General features: G+C 40.4%; 1 protein-coding gene across 2 annotated transcripts in view; it reads left to right on the forward strand.

Moving 5' to 3' along the window:
• Nucleotides 1-20,578, forward strand: part of nbeaa (neurobeachin a) — an 868,656-nt gene that overhangs the window by 108,173 nt on the left and 739,905 nt on the right. For both annotated transcript variants that reach the window (XM_063054331.1, XM_063054330.1), the window contains exon 2: nucleotides 15,693-15,924. In XM_063054331.1, the coding sequence (XP_062910401.1) occupies nucleotides 15,693-15,924 (232 nt within the window). The remainder of the gene's footprint in view (nucleotides 1-15,692; nucleotides 15,925-20,578) is intronic.

The following is a 20,578-nucleotide window of genomic DNA, read 5'->3' on the forward strand; positions in this document are numbered from 1 at the left end:
ATAAATACTATAAAAATGAATATTCTTCCTCGGTTATTATATCTTTTCCGTACTTTACCAGTGGAGGTGGATGATAATCAATTCAGGGAATGGGACAAATGGATTTCCCGCTTCATTTGGCAAGGAAGAAAACCTAGAATTCGATATAACACTTTACAGTTAGGGAAGGAAAGAGGAGGTATGGTTCTTCCTTGCCTGAGAAATTATTTTTATGCCTCACAGATAACCCCTCTGTTATATTGGTGTAATAGGGAATATAAGGCTAGATGGAAGGAAATAGAATTTGGATTAGTTGACAGTTTTCCTCTTCAGGCCTCAATAGCTGACAAAGGATTGATGGCCCAGTTGGAAAAATTTAATAATGCTTGGATAAATCTTACATTAAAAGTATGGCAGAAGGTGGTTAATTCATGTGGAATTAATAACATGCTAAAACTCTTTAGATGGTGTGCATATGATACCGAATTCCTTCCCAACAGAGGAGATAAAAGATTTGAGCTATGGATAAAGAAAGGTCTTACAACCTACCTCTCATTTATAGATAAAAGAGTATTACAAAGTTTCCAAATCCTGCAGGACAAACATGGCCTAGAACATAATGACTTTTTTAGGTACCTTCAAATACGAAACTATGTTAACCAGAGTTGTAGATATACAGACCTATCAACAGTAGAATTAGAATTTTTCAAGATTCTGAATTCGGCTTGCAGTTCAATACCTAGTAAATCAGTTTCTCGCCTATATAATGCACTCTCCCATGCTAAAAATGTAAATACACTGTATATTAAAGAGAAGTGGGAGAAAGAAGCGGGGTTGGTACTTTCAGAGGAGGCTTGGGGGAAAATCTGCAGCTTTCAATGGTCCTCGACTAATTCTTTGACTTGGAGAGAACATTGTTGGAAAAACATTATAAGATACTTCAAGACCCCATATCAGGAAAAATATAAAGATACAAATGTGATGTGTTAGAGAAGGTGCGGCTCTAAGGAGGCAAATCATTTTCATATTTTCTGGGATTGCCCTAAATTAAGTCTATTTTGGGAAGGTATTCATAGAACATTAGTTAAGGTACTTAGGTCCCAGATACCTCTGAACTTTGAGACGCTCTATTTGGGGCATGTATTGTTCCTTGAACAGAAGGAAGATATAAAGTTGCTGCAGGCCCTCTTAGCGGCAAGTAAGAAATCAATCACTAGAAAATGGCTAAATCCAATACCACCTACATTAGAAGATTGGTACGAAATTATCTTGGAAATATTTAAAATGGAAAAGTTGACCTACTCCCTGAGAACTCAAAAAGAAACATTTTATCGAATCTGGAATAAATGGATTGAATATATAACCCCAATGCGAGCAGACTTTAGATGACTCTCCTAATGATTTATATTGCTCTTCTCATCAACACAGTAATATTGCTAACGTAAGCACTCCTAGTCTAAATGTTTGTTGTTGTTTTTTTTTGGAAAATAGAGAATTAACACAAGTAAAGGGAAAGATTTGGGAAAGGGATAAAAAAAAAAATGAAAAAATTAAGTAAATAAGTACATAGGGATTGGATAATTATGTCTGCGGGCAGGAACAAGCACGAACAAATTGGGATATAAACACCTACAATGGTTGGTATATAGGCTTGTATGCAACATTTTGGACCAGTGGAAATGGTCCAGAAGGGTTGTATGGAAACTATTATTACCATTTTTCTTAACAACTAATTTCATTACTTAGCCTAATAGGTTAGATTTACCACAGTACATAATTATCTATTTAAATGTTTATTTTGCTTTTATATCATCTCAATGTGTACTTAAGAATGTATAAATAATTGTAGTTTTATACATATAAAAAAATGGAAAAGGTTATATGTGTGAAAAAAGTACATAATTGTGAACTCCTTATCCAAAGAAAAATAAAATTAAAAAAAAAATAAAAACAAATACTGATCGCAACATTTCAATGGTAAACCTAACTGTCTTCCTCAGGCATGTTGATCAAATGACAAGTTCCCCTAGAGACACCACCTTATATACCCTCCTGAGTGAGCAAAGTGTGGGTGGGGCTTAATGCTTGATCCCGAATCTGGCTGAGTCTGAATTGCCTATACCTGATTGGTTAGTTTGAATTGGCCTTGTTCTGATTGGTTATCCTTTAGCCCAAACTCTCCAACAGATGGTTATTGTGCCAGACAGTGGCAGCTCAACTGAAAAGCTAAGAAAAATTTGCCAAAAATATGGTGGCCAGTTAATAGCAAAAAAGTGAGGACACAATTAGAAAAAGGCTAACCAAAGTGACACCTAGAAGACCTAAGGAACTGTGTCAGGGAATTGTATACTCCATACCTCTATCACCATGCCAAAAAGTATATATTGGTTAGACTGGAAGGCCATTGAAGACCAGGATGGCAGAACATAATGGAAACAATCAACTTCTGCCATAAATTATACCCATGGACTTGGCCTTCACTACAGTCTGTGGCATACCACAGATTTAATACTCTCTGGCTGTAAAAAATCCTCCTTATCTCTGATCTAAAAGGTCACCCTTCAATTTTGAGGCTGTTCCTTCTAGTGCTGGATACCCCTACCATCCACCCTATCCAGTCCTTTCAACATTTGGTAGGTTTCAATGTGATCCCCATGCATTCTTCTAAATTCCAGTGAGTACAGACCCAAAGCTGCCAAACTCTCCTCATATGTTAAGTCCTTCTTTCCCAGAATCATCCTTGTGAACCACCTCTGGCCTCTCTCCAATGTCAACAATTCCTTTCAGAGATATGCGGTCTAAAACTGTTGACAAGGCTCAAAGTGCAGCCTGACTAGTGATTTTATAAAGGCTCAGCATTATTTCCTTGCTTTTATATTCTATTCCTCATGAAATAAATCGCAACATTTCATTTGCCTTCTTTACTCACCCTGTAAATTAACCTCCTGGGAGTTTTGCACGAGGACACCTAAGTCTCTCTGCACCTCTGATGTTTGAGCCTTCTTCCCATTTGGATAATAGTCTGCACTACTGTCCCTTTTACCAAAATGCATTATTAAACTTTTTCAAACCCTGTATTCCATCTGCCATTTTTTTGCCCATTCTTCCAATTTGTCTCAGTCCTGCTGCAATTGCATTGCTTCCTCAGCACTACCTACCCCTCCACATAACTTTGTATCATCTGCAAACTCTGCCACAAAGCCATCAATTCCATTATCCAAATCACTGAGAAACAATGTGAAAAGTAGCGGTCTCAATACTGAGGAACACCACTAGTCACTGGCAGCCAACCTGAAAAGGGCCCTTTTATTCCCACCCGCTGCCTTCTGCTTGTCAGTCATTGCTCTATCCATCTATAATGCCACATGATTTTATCTTGTGAAGCAGCATCATGAGTGGCACCTTATGAAATGCCTTCTGAAAATCCAGGTAAATGACATCCACTGCCTCGCATTTGTCCACCCTGCCTGTTCCTTTCTCAATTGATGGAGGGACAGGTAGTGTTGAGGAAACAGGTAGGCTGCAGAAGGACTTAGATTAGGAGAGTGGGTAAGAAAGTGGCAAATGAAATACAATGTTGGAAATGCATGGTCATGCACTTTGGTAATAGGAATAAATGTGTGGACTATTTTCTAAATGGAGAGAAAATCCAAAAATCTGAGATGCAAAGGGTCTTGGGAGTCTTTGTGCAGAACACCCTAAACATAACTTGCAGGTCAAGTCAGTAGTGAGGAAGGCCAATACAATGTTAGCAGTCATTTCAAGAGCAGGGATGTGATGCTGAGGCTTTATAACACACTGATGAGGCCTCACTTTGAGTATTGTGCAAAATTTTGGGTTCCACATCTGAGAAAAATGAAAGGGGATCTCTTTGAAACCTTTTGAGTGTTGAAAGCCTTAGTCAGAATAGATGTGGGGAAGTCTAAAACAAGAGGGCACAGCCTCAGGATAGAAGGGTGTTCATTTAAACAGAGATGCAGAGAAACTACTTTAGCCAGAGGATGGTGAATTTGTTACCACAGGCCGGTGTGGAGGCCAGGTCTTTGGGTGTATTTAAAGCAGAGATTGATAGGTTCTTGATTGGACACAGCATCAAAGGTTATGGGGGGAAGTCCAGGGAATGGGGTTGAGGAGAGGAAAAAGGATCAGTCGTGATTGAATGGTGGATTTGACTCGATGGGCCAAATGTCCTAATTCTGCTCCTATGTCTTACGGAAGAACTTTAACAGATTTGTCAGACAAGATTTCCATTTATAGAAACCATGCTGACTTTGACTTATTGTATCGTTAATCTCCGAGTACCCCAGAACCTCATCCTTAATAATAGACTCCAACAATTTCCCAACCACTGAGCTTAGGCTACCTGGCCTATAATTTCTTTTGCCTTCCTCACTTCTTAAAGAATCGCGTGACTTTTGTAATCTTCCAGTCCTCTGGGACCATGCATGAATAAAGTGATTCTTGGAAGATCATGACCAATGCATTCATTATCTCTTCAGTAACCTCTCTCAGGACTCTGGGATGTAGTCTATCTGATCCAGGTGACTTATCCACCTTAAAACCTTTGGGTTTGCCTAGCATGTTTTCCTTTATAATAGTAATGGCACTCACTTCTGCTTGACACTCATGAACCTCTGGCACACTGCTAGTGTCTTCCAATGACCTATTAAGTTCATTTGCTATTTCTTTGTCCTCCATTACTACCTTATTGGCCTCATTTTCCAATGGTCCAATAGCAACTCTCACTTCCCTTCTACTCTTTATATAACTGAAAAAACTTTTGGTATCCTGCTTTATATTATTGGCAAGTTTGCCCTCCTATTTCATCTTTTCCCTTCTCATAACTTTCTTAGTTGTGAGTTGACGTTTGCCACCTTGTATGCTCTTTCCTTGACTTTTATGCAGTCCTTAACTTCTCTTGTCAGCAACAGTTGCCTACCCTTACCATTTGAGAACAGCTTCTTTTGTAGGACAATATCTATCCTGCACATTGTGAACTATTCCCAGAAACTTCAGCTATCTCTGCTCTGCTGTCATCTGTCATCCTCATCAGTATCTTCCTCCAATCCACCTGGTCAAGCTCCTCTCTCATGCCTCTGTAATTCCCTTTATTCCATTTTGATACTGATACGTGTGAGTTATGCTTGTCCCGCTGAAACTGCAATATGAATTCAACCATATTATGATCACTGTCTTCTAAAGGTTCCTTTACATTAATCTCCCAAATAAGATCTGGGTTATTACACAACACCTAATCTAAAATGGCCTTTCCCCGAGTAGGCTCAAGTACAAATTGCTCTCAGAAACCATCTCGTAGGCGTTCAACAAATTCCCTCTTGCGATCTGACACCAACCTGATTTTCCCAATCCCCTTGCATATTGAAGTTCTGCATTACAATTGTGTAATTGCCTTATTATATGCCTTTTCCAGCTCCCTTTGCAATCTCAACTCCACATCTTGGCTACTATTTGGAGGCCTATATATGATTCCCTTGCAGCTTTTTCACCCTTGCAATTTCTTAACTCCGCCCACAAAGATTCAACGTTCTCTGACCCTATGTCACTTCTTTCTAAAGATGTAATTCCATCTCTTACCAACAGAGCCACACCACCACATATGCCTTCCTGCTTGTCCTTTCGATACAATGTATCTCCTTTGATGTTAAGCTCCTAACTATGGCCTTCTTTCAGCCGTGACTCAGTGATGCCCACAACATCATACCAGCCACTCTGGCAGTAGCGTTGGTTTGTGTAGCTGAATCCGCTGATCTCTGTAATAAGCACAACATTCACTCAACTTTTGCTCCAAACACAAGGTAGCCATCTCACAAGCAGCAAACTTATGACTTTTAAGTCACACATTCATAAGAAATTAGGGTTTAAGCTAGACAAAAGTAAAATATCCAAAAAAGTTCAAAGTAAATTTGTTATCAAAGTACATGTATGAATGTATGTCACCACATGAAATCATGATACTAAATTTCTTGTGGGCATATTCAATGTCCAATAACCCTAATAGTATCAGTGCGAGAACATACCAAGGGGGACAACCAGTATGCAAAGACAACAAACTGCAAATACAAAAAAAAGAAAAAAAACACCTTGTGGTGCACCTGCACTGATAAAGATTGAGGAGGAGATGTTGTCAATCCGAACAGACTGGGGTCTGCAAGTGAGGAAATCGAAGATCCAATTCCACAAGGATGTATTGAGGCCAAGGTCTTGAAGTTTCTTGGGGATGATAGAATTGAATACTGAGCTGTTCAATGAAGAGCATCATGATGTATGCATCTATGCTGTCTAGATGTTCTAGGGTTGAGTGAGGAGCTAATGAAATGGCATTTACTGTGGGCCTGTTGTGCTGATAAGCAAATCGGATCCAAGTCTTTGTGAATATTCCAGTCAGTTGATGAGTCTTTACTACTCAGCTAGGTATCATGTTTGTGCTTGTTGCTTTCTGTGGGTTCACCCTCTTGAAGGATGTTCTCATTTTGACCTCCGAGAATGAAATTATAGGGTCATCAGGGTCTGTGGGAGTTTGTGGTGATTCCTCCATGTTTTGACAGTCAAGTGAGCATAGAAGGAGATATTGAGCCCATCTGGAAGCAAAACACTGTTGTCACCTATGTCCCTTGATTTCACCTTATACACAAAATTATATACCTCATAAGTATACCTAATAAACTTGATTCACGTCACATGCTGGTGATAATAAACAAAGTTTTAAGGTATACGAGAAGATTAATATATGTAAACCTTACATTACCAAGGCTGGTCAAGCACTATACTAATAATCAAGAATAAACTTTTACATAATATTAACACAAAATATTGCTCAGATAGCAATCTCCTTTACGAACTGAAACAACACTTATAGGTGATGATTTTGACGGTGCAAACAAAAGAAACATGACGCAGGATTGCATGTATGTCCTTTAGTCTGACTGAAAAACTCTACTGAGAGAAAAATGGCTATCCTCCTGTTGTGATCCAACAGAATTTCAAAATAAAAGTCAACAAGGTTATTAGTTAACAAATAAGCCTGAACATCAGTAATTTTTGAACAGGTTTCTAAAATGCTTAAATTATTTCAATCTTGTCTCTGTTTTATTAATAGTAAATCAATGAATATATGTAAAAAAAATAACAGGACACATCTTTTTTGCTTAAAGTCAAAATTTACTGTTAATAATTTGTTCATCAATTATAATCTCTACTCAAAATTATCATGACATGAGAGAATTTTTTTAGATTATCGCCAATATGAAAAATGTTTGCTGCCCCTGCTCTCTATGGTCTCCTTCTGCATTTATCTTTGAGTCATGAGAAAACTTAAAAACATATAAATTAGAGACAAGTGGGCCACCTGGTACTTTAAACTTGCTCCACCATATTGTCATGTTGACTTTGCATTCCAGTGTACTCAGGGTAACTTTTAACCTCTTTGCTAATGAAGTATCATTACCTCTACTTCAAAAAAAAGTTCAATGACGTGCACTTCCATGTGAATTTTTTAAGGGAAGTATAGTTGCCTTAACTGTCTCAAATAGATGACCCTTTAATTTTGAACAGCTACACTGAGTTAGATTCTCCCACACACAGAAAAATATTCTCAACATCCACACTGTTAAGATTGCTCAGGTCCTTGTATGTTTCAATCACTTCCATCGTCACTTTACTGAAGTCCAATGGATATAAGCCTATCCTATCCAACATTTCCCACATAGAAACATAGAAACATAGAAAATAGGTGCAGGAGTAGGCCATTCGGCCCTTTGAGCCTGCACCGCCATTTATTATGATCATGGCTGATCATCCAACTCAGAACCCTGCACCAGCCTTCCCTCCATACCCCCTGATCCCCGTAGCCACAAGCGCCATATCTAACTCCCTCTTAAATATAGCCAATGAACTGGCCTCAACTGTTTACTGTGGCAGAGAATTCCACAGATTCACCACTCTCTGTGTGAAGAAGTTTTTCCTAATCTCAGTCCTAAAAGGCTTCCCCCTTATCCTCAAACTGTGACCCCTCGTTCTGGACTTCCCCAACATCGGGAACAATCTTCCTGCATCTAGCCTGTCCAATCCCTTTAGGATTTTATACGTTTCAATCAGATCCCCCCTCAATCTTCTAAATTCCAACGAGTACAAGCCTAGTTCATCCAGTCTTTCTTCATATGAAAGTCCTGCCATCCCAGGAATCAATCTGGTGAACCTTCTTTGTACTCCCTCTATGGCAAGGATGTCTTTCCTCAGATTAGGAGACCAAAACTGCACACAATACTCCAGGTGTAGACTCACCAAGGCCTTGTACAACTGCAGTAGTACCTCCCTGCTCCTGTACTCGAATCCTCTCACTATAAATGCCAGCATACCATTCGCCTTTTTCACCGCCTGCTGTACCTGCATACCCACTTTCAATGACTGGTGTATAATGACACCCAGGTCTCGTTGCACCTCCCCTTTTCCAATAATCTGTTTTCCTATTTTTGCCACCAAAGTGGATAACTTCACATTTATCCACATTAAATTGCATCTGCCATGAATTTGCCCACTCACCCAACCTATCCAAGTCACCCTGCATCCTCTTAGCATCTTCCTCACAGCTAACACTGCCGCCCAGCTTCGTGTCATCTGCAAACTTGGAGATGCTGCATTTAATTCCCTCATCCAAGTCATTAATATATATTGTAAACAACTGGGGTCCCAGCACTGAGCCTTGCGGTACCCCACTAGTCACTGCCTGCCATTGTGAAAAGGTCCCGTTTATTCCCACTCTTTGCTTCCTGTCTGCTAACCAATTCTCTATCCACATCAATACCTTACCCCCAATACCGTGTGCTTTAAGTTTGCACACTAATCTCCTGTGTGGGACCTTGTCAAAAGCCTTTTGAAAATCCAAATATACCACATCCACTGGTTCTCCCCTATCCACTCTACTAGTTACATCCTCAAAAAATTCTATGAGATTTGTCAGACATGATTTTCCTTTCACAAATCCATGCTGACTTTGTCCGATCATTTCATCGCTTTCCAAATGTGCTGTTATCACATCTTTGATAACTGACTCCAGCAGTTTCCCCACCACCGACGTTAGGCTAACCAGTCTATAATTCCCCAGTTTCTCTCTCCCTCCTTTTTTAAAAAGAGGGGTTACATTAGCCACCCTCCAATCCTCAGGAACTAGTCCAGAATCTAACGAGTTTTGAAAAATTATCACTAATGCATCCACTATTTCTTGGGCTACTTCCTTAAGCACTCTGGGATGCAGACCATCTGGCCCTGGGGATTTATCTGCCTTTAATCCCTTCAATTTACCTAACACCACTTCCCTACTAACATGTATTTCGCTCAGTTCCTCCATCTCACTGGACCCTCTGTCCCCTACTATTTCTGGAAGATTATTTATGTCCTCCTTAGTGAAGACAGAACCAAAGTAATTATTCAGTTGGTCTGCCATGTCCTTGCTCCCCATAATCAATTCACCTGTTTCTGTCTGTAGGGGACCTACATTTGTCTTTACCAGTCTTTTCCTTTTTACATATCTATAAAAGCTTTTACAGTCAGTTTTTATGTTCCCTGCCAGTTTTCTCTCATAATCTTTTCTCCCTTTCCTAATTAAGCCCTTTGTCCTCCTCTGCTGAACTCTGAATTTCTCCCAGTCCTCAGGTGAGCCACTTTTTCTGGCTAATTTGTATGCTTCTTCTTTGGAATTGATACTATCCCTAATTTCTCTTGTCAGCCACGGGTGCACTACCTTCCTTGATTTATTCTTTTGCCAAATTGGGATGAACAATTTTTGTAGTTCATCCATTGAAACAAATTTGTTCCACATGAAACAAATAGACATTTGGAGAATTAATTTAGTGAATCTTCTCTTTTTTGGAATGGCTTGTTTTGCTGTTGCTGTCTTGTTGTTGTTTGTGTTCTGTGGAACATTGTGGGCATGCTATGTTGACACTAATGTGTGGCAACAGTTGTGGGCTGCTCCTAGTGCAAACTGTTAATGAAACAATGCATTTCACTGTATGTTTCTATGTGCATGTGTCATTTGATCATGGCTGATTTATTTTCCCTCTCAACCCCATTGTTGTACCTTCATCCCATAATGTTTGATATCCTTAATAATCAAGAATATATCATGTCTACGTCAAATGTACCAATGGAAAGTTATATTTAGACTTTCAATTGAAGACCAGTAATGTACACTGTACTCCCGATGTGGCCTCACCAGGCCTTACACAACGGAAGCCTGATTGTCTACTTTTGGTATTCAATTGCCCAGCAATAGATCATTGATTGAGATTGTGAATAGCTGCGGCTCTATGCCAGTCCCTGTAGCATTCCATTAGTTACACCATTAGCCTCCCTACCAGAAAGTGACTAAATTATCGTTACTTTGTCTTTTTTGTAGGTTAGCTATGAGAAGTATCATTCTTAATCACTTGTGCACTATTTTGTTTAATGATGTCCTGTGTGGCGTTTTTTCAAAAGCCTTCTGAAAGTCCAAATGCACCATTACCATTACTTATCACTTACCTACTGTAGTAGTACCTAAAAATAACAAGAGTTGTTCAACATAACTTCCCTTTATAAGTTCCTGTTGACTGTGATTAGTATAATTATAATTTTATGAATGTTCTTGAATATCTTGCATCAAGCAAGTTTGTTTGCAGTTCCCTGTTTTTTTTTAACCTTCTGTTCCTGTAATAGTGGGGTTATCTTTGCTACCTTCCAATTTGTGGGAAATGCTGTGGTATTTTGGAACTTGACATCCAGTATCTCCATTGCCACTTGACAAAATTTTGGAGTGCATTTCATCAGATCCTGAATGTTTATTGGCTTTCAGTCCTATTAATTTCGCCAGGGCTTTTAATTTGAAACTAATGCTCATTTATTTGAGTTGCTTATTCTCTCTGGATTTTTTGCTTTTCACTATTTATGGGAGATTTTTGTTGCCTTCCATGAAGAAGGGTAGTATTTATTTGATTAATATTTGTTTTGCAGATTCCTTTTTCTTCAATTAAAAAAAACCCTGCCTCAGTTTCTAGGGACCTTATATTACATTTTGATCATCTTTTATTAAAGAACTTACTATTAGATTAATTTTGTAGTATATTTCTCCTATCCTATTTCTTAATCTTTCTTTACTGTATTCTGCGAATTTCCCAATCCCATGGTTTACTGCTGTTTTATGACATATTACAAGGCTTTTTCCTTTACCTAAAATTATGCTTTATTTTTTGCCATGAATGCTTCACATTTGAGATTTTGTAGCTTGAAGGAATATACAGTGGATATCAGTTAATTGGGACACATCGGGACCAGTACACTTTGATCAAATTAAGCGGTTGCCCCAATTAGCCGTAGTTTCATGGAAATAGATAAAAAGGTACAAAAAAGAAAGACTACCATTTCACTGAATATTTAATTTATGCACAGTTCCTATAAAAAGTATTCACCCCCCTCTTGGAAGTTTTCATGTTTTATTGTTTTACAACATTGAATCGTAGTGGATTTAATTTGGCTCTTTTTGACACTGAATAACAGAAAAAGACTCTTTTGTGCCAAAATTGAAAACAGATCTCTACAAAGTGATCTAAATTAATTACAAATATAAAACACAGAATAATTGATTGCATAAGTCTTCGCCCTCTTTAATATGACACACCAAATCATCAGTGGTGTAGCCAATTGGTTTTAGATGACACATAATTGGTTAAATGGAGATCATCGTGTGCAGTCAAGGTGTTTCAATTGATTGCAGCAAAAATACACCCGTATCTGGAAGTTTCAACTGTTGGTGAGTCAGTATCCTAGCAAAAACTACACCATGAAGACAAAAGAACACTCCAAACAAGTCTGCGAAAAGTTTATTGAAAAGCACGTCAGGTGACGGATAGAAGAAAATTTCCAAGTCACTGAATACCCCTTAGAGTACAATTGTCAATCATCAAGAAATGGAAAGAATATGGCACAGCTGTAAATCTGCTTAGAGCAGGCTGTCCTCAAAAACTGAGTAACCATGCAAGAAGGAGAGTAGCGAGGGAGGCCACCTTTGACAACTCTGGATGAGCTACAAGCTTCAGTGGCTGAGATGGGACAGACTGTGCATACAAGAACTGTTCCATCAGTCACAGCTTTATGGAAGAGTGACAAAGAGAAGCCATTTTTGAAAAAAACTCACATGAAATCTCAGCTAGAGTTTGTCAGACCTACTGAGTTCCTGCAGCATTTTGTGTGTCGTATTGCCAGTTGTTTCTTAATATTGGCACACCTCATCCAGTTACAATGGAAAACCATTGATTGAGAGCCTCTTCAACATCTGGATTGTTACCTTCATTCTTTAGTTTTTTGGATATTTCCTGTAATCCCTCATGTAATGCCCATTCATCTTGCAGTTTATCCCGCTGATGTGTCAAGCTTGCAATTGTAGATTTCAGCATTCCAGTTATCTTTGCGTGCCAGTTGACGACAAGTGGTATTAGGTTTATGGCTTTTAGTTTGGTCCAGTAGGGTAAATTTTTTTTCGACATATCTTTTTGTGCAATCTTGGTAAGGGTTTAAAATATTTTAAAGTCAGAATCAAAAACAAAATGATCAAAAATCACTCTATTTTGAATTGGTGTCTTTGGCTCAAATGGATAACATAACACAAGCACATGCAACAGACATTTAAAAATTGTTTGCTCTAAGCATACCTCATGTCTATTGGCCATACAAGTGCACACGACTGGCGCTATTGCAAAACTGTTCGGCAAAACCTCATCTCTTGATTAAGTGGCATAGTGTCTCAGATATGTAAAGGTTATCCTGGCTACTTTCTCAAGTAGCTTTTGTTCTTTAAGAGTTGTCTCAAAATAGCAGCAGCCCTGATTAACAAATGGCCTAATTAGCCAAAATCCACCTTGCAAACTTGGCGTTAATTCATTAATTTTTAGCCATTGATAATGAACTATCATAGCTTTTGTAGTCTACAAAAAGACAACTTGTGCTTCATATCTCTGTAGTTTGCTTTGATTAGATTTCACACTTATGAAAACTATTATTGAAAAAAAGCTTTACGGGTTTCCCCTGCCATCTGAAGGTAGAGCGTTCCTGTGAAACGGTTCGTAAGCCGGAATGTCGTAAAGCGAAGAAGCAATTACCATTAATTTATATGGGAAAAATTTGTGAGCATTCGCAGACCCAAAAATAACCTACCAAATCATGCCAAATAACACATAAAACCTAAAATAACAGTAACATATAGTAAAAGCAGGAATGATATGATGAATACACAGCCTATATAAAGTAGAAATACTTTTCCACAATCATTGCCGCACTGTTCTCTGTAGCGAAAATCTCACGCAGGTGCGCTCGGCAGAAACACTCTCTCCAGTAACCTTTAAGCTGTGAAGCTGCCAAATCATACCAAATAACACGTAAAAATACACAGCCGATATAAGTAGAAATAATGTATGTACAGTGTAGTATTACTTAGGGGAATCGGGAAGACATCATAGTCATAGTCATAGTCATACTTTATTGATCCCGGGGGAAATTGATTTTCATTGCAGTTGCACCATAAATAATAAATAGTAATAGAACCATAAATAGTTAAATAGTAATATGTAAATTATGCCAGTAAGTTATGAAATAAGTCCAGGACCAACCTATTGGCTCAGGGTGTCTGACCCTCCAAGGGAGGAGTTGTAAAGTTTGATGGCCACAGGCAGGAATGACTTCCTGTGACGCTCTGTGCTGCATCTCAGTGGAATGAGTCTCTGGCTGAATGTACTCCTGTGCCCACCCAGTACATTACGTAGTGGATGGGAGACATTGACCAAGATGGCATGCAACTTAGACAGCATCCTCTTTTCAGACACCACCGTAAGAGAGTCCAGTTCCATCCCCACAACATCACTGGCCTTATGTATGAGTTTGTTGATTCTGTTGATGTCTGCTACCCTCAGCCTGCTGCCCCAGCACACAACAGCAAACATGATAGCACTGGCCACCACAGACTTGTAGAACATCCTCAGCATCATGGAGCACACTGATGATGGTGTTAGGCTGAGTCGTCGGAGGTTGGGGTAGTGCAGTGGCCCCCACCTTCCGGACAGCGAACCGATACTGATCCGCGAAGAATGCAGGGGTACAGCGGTAGCCGGGACGCACCCAGCACATCTTTAAGAAAAAAGCCGAAATAAACAAGCTAATTAATTAGATGCCGCCCGGCACGTAAATGTCAGGCCAGATCAGAGGCAACTCAATCGGCAATCGCCTCTGATCTGGGCTGACATTTATGTGCTGGGTGGCACCTAATTAATTAGCTTGTTTATTTCGGCTTTTTTCTTAAAGATGTGCTGGGTGCATTCCGGCCACCGCTGTACCCTTGCATTCTCCACGGATCAGTATCTGCGACCCGGGGGTTGGGGCAGTGGGACACTGGGGTGTCGTCTGTTTCCATCAGGGCAGGGAGATCATCTTCTTCTATGTCTGCCTGCCTTGATGTTGAAGCTTGAGGCTCGTCATCTGCTGTGGCTGATGGGGAAGGCTTGCTTGACTGCTTAGCCTCGCGCATTTTTAGATCATACAGTTCTTTGTAAGCACTCAAACCATCCTGCAAGTATGCCCTAAACCGATGTACCCTTTCAAACTTAAAGTCGTACTTTATCATTGCAGCGAAAATCTCACGCAGTTGCTTCACGTTCAGTTCCTGGACGACTTCACTTTCGGTCCGTTCGCTACTGTACTCGGTTTTGATTGTTATCCTTTCCTCTTCCAATTGCATCAGCTCTTCATCTATCAGTTCTTGGTCATGAGATGCCAAAACCTCTTCAACATCATCTTCGTCAACTTCCACAAGCCAAACTCACTTTGTCCTTACTTCGTTCACCACGATTGAAACGCTTAATTATGTCTAGTTTTATGCTAAGTGTAACACCCTTACGAGCTCTTTTAGGCTTTTCCGATACCTTAGAACTCATCTTGCAAATGGCTGCTCACAGGCATGTGTTTAAGCAATGCCGGCGAGAATGCCATTCCGAATCTGGAGGAGGAGCGGCTGCTCGGGGCGCGCGCTGCCTTTTTTCATAACAGTGAAAACACCTTCTGTTAGTGAAAACAGGGAACTAATGTAGGTCTTTCGTAACAGTGAGGTTTTGTAAAGCGAACATTCGAAAAGCGGGGGACACTTGTAATATGAATTTGTTCCATCCTTGCATTATATACCTTCACTCTTTTCCTAAAAATTGATTTCAGCGGTATTTTACTTTTTAATATAAATATTCTTGCCAATGTTAGGAACATGGTTTTCATTACATTGTTGCTCCTAACAGGCTTCTTGAGGATCATCAGTGCTGAGCACCAATGCTTACAGGCACTTTAATCAATTCTTACTGTAAGTTTTGTTCAGGAATGGGAGCAGAAGCTAATATTGTCCTCCCTAAGACAGGAGCACAAATTCTAATTTAATGTGTCTACTGCTTCTGTGCCTGATTAGTTACTTTAGAATGGGGGTGGAGATCAAGGACAAAATCAGGTTTTCTTGATAAACACTGTACCAATGGAGCTGAATGCTAAAGTAGTTTTTTGCAAAAAATACTTTTGAATATTGTGGCTTGAAACATTTAGAAATGCTGCATGATTTAAGATTTTGAGATTGCAAAATATAATTTAAAAGGATGAAAATATTAAAATTATTGACCTTTTCTCTTTTGTCATGGCAGCTGGTTGGTGGAGAGTTTGATTTGGAAATTAACTTCATTATTCAGGATGCGGAAAGTATAACGTGCATGATTGAACTTCTTGAACACTGTGATGTCACCTGCCAGGCAGAGATTTGGAGTATGTTCACAGCTATACTACGCAAGAGTGTACGGAACCTGCAAGCAAGCACGGAGGTTGGCCTTATTGAGCAAGTACTGATAAAGATGAGCAAAGTGGACGACATGATAGCAGGTATGCATTCTGTATGCCAAGTATGATTCTAATAGTGAAGAATTTTTTTTTAAATGGTGTTATTATTTTATGTTTAATTAACAAACATTTCAAAGTACATTGGTAGAATACGGTTTGGAGACTGTGATATCTTGCTTTTTAATGCAGATTGCAGGGCAGTTTAAGAAGATATGCCGGAGTGAACTATTAAATCCCATGGGTCTACTCTTCCATTCATTAATATTATGGTTGATCTTTTATTTGAGAGCCACTTCCCATGGATATCATATTTCTTGATTTCCTTAATATCAAATAGCATATTTGTCTGTCATGAGGAGGTGTATTGAGAACACAGTTTAAAAATTAGTATGGAATAATAAACTTCATTATTTGGGACAAGGAAGTCGCATGGAATCTTGACGAAACACGAGCTCAGTTACAACTGAATGATCTCAATGTTGGAAAGATATGAAAGTCTTTATGAGGCTACAGAAGAGAATTACTAAAGTGATTTAATTGTTGGAGGTCAGCAGCTGGAAGATAGACTGGAGGGGCAAGGATTTTGATCTCTGTGATTGAGAGAGGATGTGACAAGAGTTATTTAAAATTTTGAAATATAAATAATGGCTTTGGTGGAAGGTTCAAAAAGCTGATGAGCACTCTTAAAATGATTAGGAAATGAACCATTAGGAAGTTGATAAGAGCAGTGAATTGATAGAATCAAGAATACATTAGTGAGGTTGGGGTATAAGTGAGGTAGACTCAGTCATGGTGTTCAAAAGGGAAATAGACAAATACTTGCAGCCATGGATACTTTTCCTTTCAAGTAGTTATCTCGTCTCCTTTTGAACCCTGCTACTGAATCAGCTTCCATTTTTTCCCCTACCTCAGGCAATGCCTTCCTGATTGGCTTGAGAATGACAGTAACTTCACTGCAATTTTATAGAGCTAGAAAGGATTTGAAGAACCACATGGCCTCCTCTGTACCTTTTTGTGAAGCTATTTTGTATTCCTGTATCATTGTAAGCATCTTGGCAATAAAGTAATCAAAAATCAAATAACGTTGTTGCTAGAAATCTGCAATTAAAGTATAAAAGTGCTGTAAATATTTATGTCAGATAACATCTGTGAAGGAGATTACAGTAAATGTTTAGCTGTGTGACCTTTCGTCAGAACTCAACAATGAAGCAATTATTCTCTCTTTATCTCTATCTCTGTCTCTGTCTCTGTCTCTCTCACTCTCACTCTCTCTGCCCCCTCTCTCCTCTCCCTTCTTCCTTCTCCCTCCAAATCTTTAATACCATTTTTCTTAGTCCCATTTTTCCATCTCTTTGTTTTTTATTTCTCCTTCAACGTCTTTTACTTGTTTCCACTCAAGTGTTGTCTTCAATACCTCATTGTTTATTTTCACCTAACACTCCGAGAACCAGGATAGGCCAGTTTGTTGAACTAACTCTACCATTGAGTAGGATTATGGTTGATTATATATTTCTTAAGTTCACTTTCTTGCTCTTGTCCATAATTGTTGATTTCATTATTGAATTTTGGAATCTGTTTTATTTTTAAGTAAGCTGAAGGACTCTACCCAACACCTCTGTAGCAAAGAGCTCCAAAGATTTACATTAAACAGAAGAGATGCTTCTTCATTTCTGTCTAAAATAGTTGTTCCTTATACTGAAACCCTTCCCCGGTTCTGAACGCTCTCAGGAGAGGAAACACACTCCTCCCATTTATCTTGTCTAGCCACCGAAGAATTGTACGGATTTCAGTAAGGTTTTATCTTGTTGTTTTACTCTCCATTAAGTAGTCACATTCTGTTTAATCTTTCCTCCTTGTCTGGGATCATTGTGCTGAACCATCTCTGAACTGCCTCCATTGAAATATCTTTAAATAGAAGAGCCAAACCTGTTCATGGACCCTAGATGTGATCTCACAACGTTGTAGTAAAACTTCTCCAATTTCATACTTCAGCTCTCTTAGTTTAGGCCAGCATTTCCCTATTACCTGCTAGCCTTGTCAGCTAGTTTTATGTTTTACCTGCAAAGACATTCAATTCCCAAAAGCAATTTTTTTCTGAAAATGGCAAAATAATGAGGATGTAGGAATGGATTGAATAGCTTGCCTCCTGCAGAGAAATAATTTTGTAAGTGTGGTAAGAAGCAAAACTTAGTGGTCGAATTTTACCAGTTTGAATTGTTCTAAAACAGATTTTATGAATTTGATTCAGTACTTGTGCCTGTGATATTCTTAAAATGTCATAGTTGGATGCATCAGCAAGGGGGATGAGGCTGAGTACAGGGCTACGGTGGGAAAGTTTGTCACATGATGTGAGCAGAATTATCTGCAGCTTAATGTGAAAAAGACTAAGGAGCTAGTGGTGGACCTGAGGAGGGCTAAGGCACCGGTGACCCCTGTTTCCATCCAGGGGGTCAGTGTGGACATGGTGGAGGATTACAAATACCTGGGGATACGGATTGACAATAAACTGGACTGGTCAAAGAACACTGAGGCTGTCTACAAGAAGGGTCAGAGCCGTCTCTATTTCCTGAGGAGACGGAGGTCCTTTAACACCTGTCAGACGATGCTGAGGATGTTCTACGAGTCTGTGGTAGCCAGTGCTGTCATGTTTGCTGTTGTGTGCTGGGGCAGCAGGCTGAGGGTAGCAGACACCAACAGAATCAACAAACTCATTCGTAAGGCCAGTGCTGTTGTAGGGATGGAACTGGACTCTCTGATGGTGGTGTCTGAAAAGAGGATGCTGTCTAAGTTGCATGCCATCTTGGTCAATGTCTCCCATCCACTGCATAATGTAAACACAAAATAATCTGCAGATGCTGTAAAAGATCAAAGCAACACTTTCAGTATGCTGGATGAACTCAGCAGGTCGGGCAGCATCAGTTAGAAACGATGAGTCGACATTTCGGGCCGGAACCCTTCGTCAGGACTGAAGGATGAAAGATGGGGAAGGATTTGAAGAATGCTTGTAGCGTCAGTTGATAGACCAGTAATTTAAAAGACAAAGGGGTGGGGGAGGGGAAACATTGACGTCATAGCCCTGAAAACAATGGGTGGTAGAAGAAGGAGGCAGAACCATGAGGGAGCTGGGGGAGGGGGTAGAGTGAAATAGGGATAGGGGAAGGGAGCTGAGGGAATTACCGGAAGTTGGAGAATTCTATGTTCATACCAAGGGGCTGGAGACTACCTAGACGGTATATGAGGTGTTGCTCCTCCAACCTGAGTTTAGCCTCATCATGGCAGTAGAGGAGGCCATGTATGGACATATCTGAATGGGAATGGGAAGTAGAGTTGAAGTGGGTGGCTACCGGAAGATCCTGTCTGTTGTGGCGGACAGAGTGGAGGTGCTTGACAAAGCGGTCCCCCAAACTGCGACAGGTTTCACTGATGTAGAGGAGGCTGCACCGGGAGCACCGGATGCAATAGATGACCTCAACAGACTCACAAGTGAAGTGTTGTCTAACCTGGAAGGACTGTTTGGGGCCCTGAATGGTTGCAAGATATGAGGTGTAGGGACAGGTGTAGCACTTACCTTTACAGGGATAAGTGCTGGGTGGGAGATCAGTGGGGATGGGCGTGTGGATAAGGGAGTCACGGAGGGACCGATCCCTGCGGAAAGCGGAGAGGGGTGGAGAGGGAAAGATGTGCTTAGTGGTGGGGTCCTGTTGAAGGTGGCGGAAGCTGTGGAGGATAATGTGCTGGATCCGGAGGCTGGTGGGGTGGTAGGTGAGGACAAGGGGAACCCTGTCCCTGTTGTGGTTGCGGGAGGATGGGGTGAGGGCCGAAGTGCGGGAAATGGAGGAGATGTGGGTGAGGGCATCATTGATGATGGTAGAAGGGAAACCACGATCCTTAAAGAAAGAGGACATTTGAGATGTCCTGGAACTCATCTTCGGAGCAGATGCGATGGAGACGGAGGAACTGGGAATAGGGAATGGCATTTTTGCATGTGGCGGGGTGGGAAGAGTTATAGTCGAGGTAGTTATGAGAGCCAGAGTCAGAGAGTCAAGATGCCAATGGACAGTCTGTCTCCAGAGATGGAGACCGAGACATCGAGAAAAGGGAGAGAAGTGTCCGAGATAGAGTAAGTGAATTTGAGGGCTGGGTGGAAGTTTGAGGTAAAATCGATGAAATTGACGAGCTCAGCATGGGTGCAGGAAGCAGCACCAATGTAGTCGTCAATTTACCGAAGGAAAAGTTGGGGAGCAGTACCAGAATAGGTTTGGAGCACAGACTGTTCCACATAACCAACAAAGAGGCAGGTGTAGCTGGGTCCCATGCGAGTTCCCATAGCTACACCTTTAGTCTGAAGAAAGTGGGAAGAGCCAAAAGAGAAGTTATTAAGGGTGAGAACCAGTTCCGCCAACCGGAGGAGGGTAGTGGTGGTGGGGAACTGGTGAGGTCTATTATCCAGGAAGTAGCGGAGGGCTTTGAGGCCTTCTTGATGGGGAATGGAGGTGTATAAGGATTGGATATCCATAGTAAAAATGTAGCGGTTGGGACCGGGGAATTGGAAGTTATTGAAGAGGTGGAGGGCATGGGAGTATCCCGGATGTAGGTGGGGAGGGACTGAACTATGGGTGGCAAAACGTACTGGTTGGGCACAGGAGTACATTCAGCCGGAGACTCATTCCACCAAGATGCAACACTGAGCGTCATA

This window comes from Mobula hypostoma, chromosome 7, assembly GCF_963921235.1.
Source record: "Mobula hypostoma chromosome 7, sMobHyp1.1, whole genome shotgun sequence".
NCBI lineage: Eukaryota > Metazoa > Chordata > Chondrichthyes > Myliobatiformes > Myliobatidae > Mobula > Mobula hypostoma.